Raw genomic sequence first — 9,996 nt, forward strand, 5'->3', positions numbered from 1 at the left:
TTTTAGTCTTACTTGGGAAGCTCAAGTTACTCAGGTTTCAATTGAGGCACGTGTCAGCTCAATGCCGAGTATGTACCCGCACGTTTTGTCTATCCATCCTTGTTTGTGGGGAACCACAAGTTGGGACCATAAGCCACCAACACGAGGATCCAGGTATGGCATCTGCTTGAGAGGCTCCCCCTTGAGTGATGTGATACCATGTCGCAGAAACTACCAGTCGCCAGCTCCGGTGACATTGGGCCGTCCAGCTGGCTGGAGCTCAGGGTGCCGTGCAGCCCTGGAAATCCAAGGCACGGCTCCAGGGCCCTCTGACTGCACCCTCTGAGGGCAGCATCCCTGCAGGCCTGGAGAAGCAGCCTGGCAGGACGCTGCTTGAATGGCCCCTACTGTGGCTTGGGCCCCAGCTCCAACCCTCCAGGCAGGCAGCCTGAGCTCCGTAAGGGCTTGCAAAACCCCCGTCTGGGGACATGCAGAGGATTATCCTGCAGGTACCCTTTTTTTAATATTTACTTGGCTGTGCCAGGTCTTGGTTGAGCACTCAGATCTCCAATCTTCGCTGTGGCGTGCAGGATCTTTAGTTGTGGGATGTGGGTCCAATTCCCTATCAGGGATCGAACCCACAACCCCTGCACTGAGATCGCAGTCCCAGCCACTGGACCACCAGGAAGTCCCTATCGCCTGTAACTTAGCAGCCAGGACTAAGCAGACGTTTGTATAGAGCAGCTGGGTTTTATGTGCGCACAACGGCAGCTGGGTCAGATGGTAAGGTCCATGGTTTTTAGAAACATAGTGTGTGCAGACCGTAGTCCTCACAGCCAAAACAGTTCTACGTAACCTATCAACTCTAGGAGAAAACACAGAAAGACAACCAAGAAAAGAATAGAGAAAGCATTCAAGAATTAAGCACAGAGACCAGAGGCCACAGGGAGAGAATCGGAGTGGCCATCACGCCAGCCTGTGGTGGACATCAGGAGCCAGGGCTGCCCGCACGCTCCCTCGGGAACTGCCTGGGACCCACGGGCAAGAACTGAGAGCTCACGGAGCTTCAGCTTCTCGTAACGTCCTGCAGGAGAGCTGCCACAGGGATGCCACAGAAGATGGGCACAAAATGCCTCTGCTCGGTGCACTCTGACAAGAGATGGCGATTATCACATGGACCAACAACAGCGGCTCCGAAACAAGTGTTCTGTTCAGGAAGGATGATCCAAAGGATCAAGCACTCGCCACCATCAGAAACACAGTCCCACTTCTTCAACAGTGAAGAGGCTGCTGTAAGCAGGTTCCCTCTTGGGACTCCCTGAAGCCTGGACCAAGTGTGCGGATGGCAGAAGGCTCTCTCCTGTCTTCTGACATAGATGAAGCCTCTGTCGGCTTGCCCACGCTTGTTTTCTCGTCTCCACTGACTTATAGGAACAGGCACAATAAAGAAAATGAAACCACTTTATACAATGTCTAACGAAAGCATCTTTCTCGCACGTGGCTTAAAACACTGCATGTTAGCACAGTGCGCTAGATAATGGATTAACCACCACTGAAGCCCGACCTTAGAAAATCAGGCCAGACAGAAGGAACAGCCCCGGGTGTCACTGTTCACCGCAGCGCTAGTGTTTCCGATGAGACGGCATCACCACCACCACACCCGCCCAGCCAGGTGGTTCTGGCTTGGGCGCTGGTCCCTGCGTGCTCACGGCATCCCATATGCGTAAGCCACCACCAGCACGGCGCTCACTGCCTTGCAGTCACTGCGCCTCAACAAGTGCCTTCCCGGAGGGTCCAGGGAGGGCCGCAGATCCACAAAACTGCAGTTCCCAGGACCCAACTTGGTGCTGCAAACACAGCAGACGCAGAACAAGTAGCCAAGTGAACAGAAGACGTGCTTCTTTTAAAGAATTCACAGGACAGGAGACCACGTTAAAAACCAAAGAGGAAATGACACGTTTAATTTAAAGGAAAAAAACCAGAAATTGTGCAAAAAACAGTGGAGCAAATCAATTCCTGAAAAAGCTCTGTATCTTGGTGACCACATTTATTGGAAAGGTTGGAGAAAAATAAAAATGCTGTTTAGCTGAAGAATTTGTGAGTTATCTACAAACCAACTTATTTCAGGAGTGGAAGAATTCTTGGTTATTTCTTAGTATCAAGATGTACATCGGTCTCTCCTGAATATCTTCCACATTCAAAGCGGCAATCACAGTACAGCCATCTTCCACACGGGATAAATTCTCCGTTTCAGCCAACTCTCAGTGGCGGGGCAACTAGCACAACACCGTCTCCCCGTACAAAGAGCATCGGAATATTCCGTTTTGTTGACTGGAAGAGGAAAAAAAAAACAAAACACAGAACCCATTTGTACAAATTTGTAGTAGTAGTATTCATTTTTTGAGATAGAAATTTGGAAAGAAAAACCCACAGATTCATCATAACACAAACAGATGGCTTTAAAACCCTGGTCACTTACCTTTGTGACACAAAGAACCATCTCCGGAGTGTTTCTTTTCCTGGAACACAGCCAGGGGAGGGGCTGCAGCCATCCAGGCAGCCCGTCCCCCCTCTTCCCAGCACACAGCTCAACATTCCTCACACTCCTGGGTTCTAACCAATGAGAAGTGAGCAGGAGTGACGGCTGACCCTAAGCCTCCCACAAAGGCCCCTCTGGGGTCTCCCCCCAACATGGACTCAGACTACGGAGAATGCTGGGGACGGCAGAGCCAGTAAGCCGGGGTCCCTGACTGAGCACGAGGAGGGCTGGTGCACCGAGCTAAAGCCTCACTGGAGACTGTGGGCACAAATAAAATCCTCCCCTGCTGCTTCACTGTGGCACTAATCCACTCAATATGGAATGGGTATCTTTTGTGTGAGTGAGCCTTAGGCAGTAAGGAAACAGACAAGGAAGGTCTGAAATCTTCTCATGCCTCAGTAAAACTGTTGCCTCAAGTGAAGTGAAGTGAAGTGGCTCAGCTGTGTCTCTTTGCGACCCCATGGACTGTAGCCTACTACCCTCCTCTGTCCATGGGATTTTTCAGGCAAGAGTACTGGAGTGGGTTGCTATTTCCTTCTCCAGAGGATCTTCATGACCCAGGGACTGAACCCAGGTCTCCCGCACTGTAGGCAGACGCTTTACCGTCTGAGCCACCAGGGCAGTCCCAAAGCTGCTGACTAGAAAGTAGCTAAAAAGTAGCCTAAAGACATCCCCAACCTAGGTTTTGGGGAAAAGGTTAGAAAAAGCCAAACATTGGTAGTGTTGCTGTTAATCTGATGCGCTGGGCAGGGCAGTGTAAGGAAGAGACGAGCTCAGGCGATAACTAGCAGGTTTTCAAGCAGCGATGATAAGAAACAGCATTCATAAGGTCAGAAAAGCCAACTGTTTTTAGACTCCAAACTGTGGACAAAAAACAAGAAAAACAGCGCCGAGGCACAAAGCAGCCCTGTCCATGTTCTCAGTTAAAGAAACTCAGCCCTGAGGGGAGATGAGATAAGGGTGCTGCCCTCCCATTCAAGTTTACATTAGCAGGTGACCCAGGGTAGCCAACATTACTTTGTAGAGGAGCCCACGTTAGAGGTGGGTAACTAGAGACACAAAGGCCTCTGCGAGTTTCACCGAGAGAAGGGTTTCGGGGTTACGGGCCCAGAGAGCAGGCTGGAAGGAAGCAGACGGGAAACACAAGAAGCCGTAAGTTCTAAAGAAACGGCACTCACGCAGGATGCGGTGACCGGCTGACAAAAGCCTGTGACAAACTGCACGCCCAGCAGACTTGAGTGCTTCTGTCAGCACTGCAGCCCCGTATTTCACAGTAACTGCAGACGACCGATAAAGAGCTCCATACAAAGAAAGAGTAAGTTTCTTTAGTATAAGTATGTCCCAAGTATCGCACAGGTCATACTTTCACTACTCACGCCTCCCAGGGGATCCGTCACTGAAGGACCAGGGACTGCTTAGGGTCCTCCCCTTTTCTGAAAGCGAGTGTTTATGGCGGCGGACATCCTGTCCCTGCTCTGCCACAGTGCAGGCGGGAGGGACAGTGACAACCCGTCCTTAGCTTACAGGAATCTGTACAGCTGACCCCATGTAGCTCTGACAGAGAGCTGCTTCTGTGCCAGGCAGAAAGTACTGGTAATAGCTAGGGTTCCAGAACTTATTTTAACATGTAAAAACTATGTTTTATGAGCTTCTTAGGTACTGGAACATAAAAAGAAAACCCTGAACAGTAAATTCAAGTAATACCTATAAATTTAGTACGTTAAATCAAGTATACCTGTCTGTCAGCCATGAATGGATCTAACTCTTTGTATCTCTCAGCGTTCTCAAGTTTTACTGTGCATAAGGTCACCTGTTTAACAGCTTTTAAGGCCGTTTTCTGGCTCCATGCCCAGAGATCCTCACTCCGTAGGCCAGGGTGGAGCCTGTGAACCTGCATTTCTAACAAGCTCTGCGTCTGCCCATATTTCAAAACTCCTGAGGAAATTAATCCTCCCAACAATCATCAAAGTGAGCTTAGCAGCGGAACCTTCCCAACTGTAGTCTTCAGATGAGACCCCAGACCCTGTGCAGCCTCGTGAGAGACCCTAACACAGAAGACCCAGCTGAGTCTGGACACCTGACCCCCAGAAACTGCAAGCTGATAAGTGGGTGTGCTTTTAAGACACTAAGGTTTGGGCTGACTTGTTATACAAAACTCTGAGATAAAGGGTCCAAATAAACAAGGAATTGAGAATGACGTCATTTTGAAGGTGAAGAACACCGGGAGTCTAGTTTTAGATGTACTGAGTTTAAGATAACATCCAAAGTGGGTATTTATGCAGTAAGAATATTAGAAAAGAGTGACGCTCAGAAAAGACACAGATTTATCCATAATCGTAATGGCCACCAACCACCACCCGCCGCCAGCTTCGCAAGCACCAAACGCCGTGCGTCTTGGAAGGCACGATTCCTGCACTGGCATTTTACTGAGCAGGTCCTCGAGGCTCAGAGAATTTCTAGAATTTGCCCAAGGTTACAAAACTAATCAGCAGCAGCCGGGATGTGAACAAAGATCTGTTCACCCAGAGCTCAGGCTTTCATGCTGTGCTGCCATCACAGGCTGCTGGCTTATAGCAGACGTGACTACCAATTAACACGAGAGAGGGAAAAACGCGCATTAAATCAAAAGAATCCATGTTCAGGAGGAAAAAGAGAACTAGCCAAGGAGTCAAGAGTGCCTGAAAAGAGGAGAGCCGGGATAAAGCAGAAGCACAAAACCAACAAAGGCTAACATCGGAGCACTTACTATGTGCCTGTCGCCGTCTGAAGGCTTTTCATGGAATCTCCCAATGAATCCTCAACGGTAGTATGAAATGAGTGGGTATTACCATCCCTATTTTACAGGCACGGAAACTCAGTCACAGACAAGTTGGGTAACTGATACAATTATAGAGCTGGTAAGCAACAGAGTCAAGACATGAATCCCGGCGGCCCTGTGGCCTGAGCCTACACAGGAAAGCACGATACTAGAGGAGGGTCAGAGACGGCTTCTCAGTACTTACAAGACTGAAGAATAAAATGTGCCAATATATGGAAGATCTGCGTAATTCAGTGAACTAATACTTTCCAAATGACCAGAGTTTGATGTAACAAAATTATGCATATATACAAGATCCATTCCAAGTGCAAGGTACCAATGAACCTACATATAACAAGAGTACGGAGGTTCACCGATGTAGTCTTAGATTCCACACTACAACTAACCTTTAAGAAACTACTGCTCGTTGAGTTTGGGTGTAGCATCAAAGGCAAGCATCCACAAAAACCCTCTGTCAATTCCAGTTAACCTATCCGTGTGATGTTCAACCATAGCGTAGCACAACAGATTAAATGCAGAGGAAAAGATGTAACTAAATGTTGTCTATTAAGTCAAGCATTTGCAAAACATAAAACAAAGACACTCCTCACTAAATGTTTCGTTTCAGAAAATATAGTTCGTATTCATAAGAATGTTACTTATGTCAACATGCGATAGATTTACTGTTTTTAATGAGTTGTTATTTTTTAATTTCTCAGTTTTAGTTTCCAACAAGTACTGATAGATAAATTCACATCAAACAAAACATCGTCCTGTATTAACGTTACACACAGCCATATCTCAGTGCATCCTGGCAAGCCAAACAGAAGTGACCAGCATTCCTGCCCACCAGTGAGGAAGTCACATCTGCAAAGGTGCTTCCTGCCCCACATATCCCAGGTAGGAAGTGGCCAAGCCAACACTGCAAACCCAGGTCTGTCCAACTCCAAAGCCTTTGCTTTTAATTGTTACACTCTACTGAGGCCATGAATAGGTATCAAAACATGAAAGGCTTTCCATAAGTAAGTATTAAGTTGCTGTATTCTGAGAACTGACATTTTGCACGTGTTGACTAGAACTGCATGACTTACTTTATATATCTCTTCATATGTTTCTTCATCAATTTCTATAGTTGTCACAGTCTCTTCCACATCTCCCAATATCATATTTAAATGCTGATCATAAGCCTGAAGTGGGAAGGTGAGGGACCAAGAAATTTAATAAGCAAATTAGGAAAAAATAAACAGGGCTTACAGTATGCAAATGGCTCAATTACAAGTAACACATAACATTAATACTTACACCACAAACTTTACATGCAAATAAAAAATAACTCTGCTGTACTAATATAATACACTGTTTCTTTGCAGACCATCTCCCACGGTTACTTAATTGACCTAACACAAATATAAAACTGTTTATGGTCAAAGATGAATTTACTCAAAATAATTGGAAGTTTTGTCTAGTAAAGGAAAACCACTTCTGTAACTGCTAAGACGACAGCACTGGTTTCCCAAAGGCACAAGACGCTTCCCTCAAACCTCCCTGCCCCAGACAGCGCCGCAGAGGAAGGGCGCGCAGCAGCGCCGGCACCTCTCACAGCCTCGCCCCAACCCACCGCTCGGCACAGTCAGCGCGCAGTGCAGCTCGGATACTCAGGGATGCCCTCAACCTACGCTCCAAAGCTCAGGCATCTGACCAAATGGTGAGCCTCCAGAGCGGGGGCACAGGGTCTTGTTTAGAACCCACTTCAGTTACTTCTAGTCAAGTGTTAAATGGTTCACCAGCTCACATCAAAATAAAAGCAGCCAATTAGCCACACAGGGAAGCGCCAGGCAAAGCACACCAACAAGAGCAAAGATCCACAGATGAGGCCCCAAAACAGAAGGCGGGGCGGGGCGGGGCCATTCAGTGCAGAGGAAGTGAGTCCACACAGGGGCTGAAGAAGCGGGGCGGGCGAGTCCACACAGGGGCTGAAAAAGCCTCCAGGAGTTAAGGCAACATGTCTGTCCGGGAGGGCCTGTCTATGTGCCACTGGCTCAGGTGAAAAAGCTCAGTTCTATTTTTCTCTGCAAAGCTGCCATTATTCCATGTCCTGGGGATCATCTTCCTTTCTGCAATTTAAGACTTAGGTCTTCACTTCCTTTCCAAGCACAGGAGGTTCTTTACCTTTAGGTTTCATATTAGGTAGAATCATGGTACTGAAGAGACAGTGAAGTCAGATGGCTTAGGTTCCTCGTCTGGCCCTCCTTTCTACTGGTTGTGTCACCTTAATCAAGTAACTTTACCTTTCTGAGCCTGAGCTTCTTCAAATGCAAAATGGGGATAATGAATATCTGCACTCACAAAGTTGTTATAGAGATTAAATGAGATATTACAGGCAAAACACTCAGAATAACAGCACCTGGTTTAGTGCTGGATAAAAACTAGCACTTTAGGGTAGAATGGCAATGATAAAAAGAACACACTCAGCAAAGAAATAAGTTACCAAGAAGAGACAAAACCTTTAATATACTCTCTTTATGAATAAATGGAACCATCTCAAAGGACCAATCCTACAGAAATATTTATATTTGCAGATATAAACAAAGGTCTACGTATAAAAATGCAGCATTACTTTTAGCAGCAAGAAATGGAAAATGATTTTGGTATCACTACTACCACGTAAAGAATTCTGCAAAGTCATTAGTGTATACAATGCAAATATATGCACACAGACACATGTTCATGTATGTAAATATAGAGAAAAGACCTGAAAGATTACAGACGTAATAGAAGGAATGGCTACTGGTAGAAGAAATAGCATTCTACTTTTACTCTACGTATGTCTGCGCTATCTAAAATTTTTCACAACAAAACACAAGTTAATATATATATATATGTCAGTAGTTTAAAGAACACTTAAATGAGAATGGAGAACAAGTAAATGTTATTGACAAAAAAATAGAAAGGAAAAAATTAAAGAAATGAAAGTGTTCTTTAATAAATACACCATTTCCATTAAGAGGAAAACATGTTAAAAATCTGAATAAAACACCATCGCATTTGGCCTTTAGAAATATGGGTGACTCTCCACGTCCTTCAGGTCAACAGTCAGCACACTCTTCCAGAGCAGACAGTTTCCACCTTTCAAAGGAGGAGGGAGAGGGAAACCATCTCAAGGGGACAGTTCACTCACATGTAGCCTGCCTCGGAGCTCTCTGTCGTTTCTCATCTTCACGTAGATGCGCTCGTCCAGGCTGAGCCGGATGAGATCCAAGGGCTCTTCCACAGTGTTGGTCGTTTGTTGCTGATGAAAGAAACAGGCTGAGTGGCGCTACAGGACTAGAGTGAAGGAGCGGGACCCCCGCGCCCTGTGTGTGGGCGGGCGAGCCGCTTAGCCCCCCTGCGCCCCACTCTCCTAATCTGCACAATGCATGTACCAACAGCGCCTACCTAACACCGCTGTTGTGAGGCTTGAAGGACCGTGTATGAAGGTGCAGAGCAGTGCCCAACACTAAGTGCTGGATTACGAAGAAGACAGAGAGGAGGTAGGACAAAATAACATGACTCTGTTCCCTCAAAATCCGAACTGTCTGACCCCATCTCAGGGTGGAGGGGAGTCACTCTCTCAGGGACTTCACCTTTATTTCAAGTTATCATTTAGTAGCCTGAAGACCATACACTTAATGACGACCACATACGAGAGAATGCTAAGTAGAGATCAATGTTTGAAGGAGGATTATGCATGCAGCTCAGGGCAGGCTGAGTTTAGGGCGCCATTTGGCCCGTAAGATGAATATATCAGTATTTAGCATGCAGTATAGAATAACGGGTGAAGGCACTGCCTGTGACTCTGGGCGTGTGGGCTCAACTCCTGATTCTGACACTTGGAAACTGGGATTAAACACAGTGCCATCTCTAATTCTCAGTTTCCGTATTTACAAATGACTGGTAAAGAATCCGCATGGCAATTCAGGAGACGCGGATTCGATCCCGGGGTCGGGAGGAACCCCTTGGAAGAGGAAAGGGCAACCCACTCCAGTGTTCTTGCCTGGGAAACTCCGTGGACAGAAGACCCTGGCGGGCTGCAGCCCGCGGGCTCGCAGGAGTCGGACACGACTTAGCAGCATCCTCCCTTCATGATTATTGCGAGGAGTAAAAAAGGGCCAACGTATTAACTTGATGTATTTTAAATAGTATCTGGCAAACAGAAATACACTCAAGAGAAAGGAAGTGGCGAGAGTGAGGAATAATTAGTTTTCAGCGGGTTTCGAAGAGTAAAACATCTCAAGGCCCGACGTAAAATTCGGAGGGGGCGCGGTTAGCCAAAAGGCAGATTTGAGGCCGTGAAGACCCAGAAAGAGGCGGCACAACTGGCCACCTTCCTGTGAGACTGGAAAACGCAACCCTGGTAGGCAAACCCGCGCAGAACCAGGCCCGGGAACAAGTAAGCAGCTTCGGAGCTGGCGCTTCAGAAGACACTCACCTGGTCCACGTCGTCCGCCATCTTTCAAACCCTGCGCTCTTTCCCGCCTCTCGCGAGAATACGAGACCCCCCCCTTCCCCCACCCCGGCCTCAGGTCTCTGGAAACGCGAGAACGCAACGCACCGGAAGTAGAAAGGAATCGGTCTTGCGGCTTCTCGCTTCCGGCAGCTGGCATTGGTACTCCGGGGCTGGGGCGGAGTGGGGTGTGGCCTA

The 9,996-nt window shown here is 47.3% G+C and overlaps 1 protein-coding gene across 1 annotated transcript; it reads right to left on the reverse strand.

Annotated features, from left to right (window-relative positions):
• Positions 1-2,009: 2,009 nt before the first annotated feature.
• LSM3 (LSM3 homolog, U6 small nuclear RNA and mRNA degradation associated) lies at positions 2,010-9,922 on the reverse strand. Its single transcript, XM_006078882.3, has 4 exons — positions 9,784-9,922; positions 8,494-8,604; positions 6,407-6,502; positions 2,010-2,310 (listed from the first exon to the last, which is right to left on the reverse strand). Exons 1-4 carry the CDS (start codon positions 9,802-9,804, stop codon positions 2,230-2,232), a joined length of 309 nt encoding a protein of 102 aa, XP_006078944.1. The 5' UTR covers positions 9,805-9,922; the 3' UTR covers positions 2,010-2,229.
• Positions 9,923-9,996: the final 74 nt, after the last annotated feature.

Source organism: Bubalus bubalis, chromosome 21 (assembly GCF_019923935.1).
Source record: "Bubalus bubalis isolate 160015118507 breed Murrah chromosome 21, NDDB_SH_1, whole genome shotgun sequence".
NCBI classification, from domain to species: Eukaryota; Metazoa; Chordata; class Mammalia; order Artiodactyla; family Bovidae; genus Bubalus; species Bubalus bubalis.

Coding starts and splice junctions, on each gene's coding strand:
- LSM3 (XM_006078882.3), bottom strand. CDS start 9,804: ATGGCGGACGACGTGGACCAG. Junction 8,605..9,783: donor TGGCGGACGACGTGGACCAG/GTGAGTGTCTTC, acceptor TTCTTTCATCAG/CAACAAACGACCAACACTGT. Junction 6,503..8,493: donor AGCTCCGAGGCAGGCTACAT/GTGAGTGAACTG, acceptor TTCCCACTTCAG/GCTTATGATCAGCATTTAAA.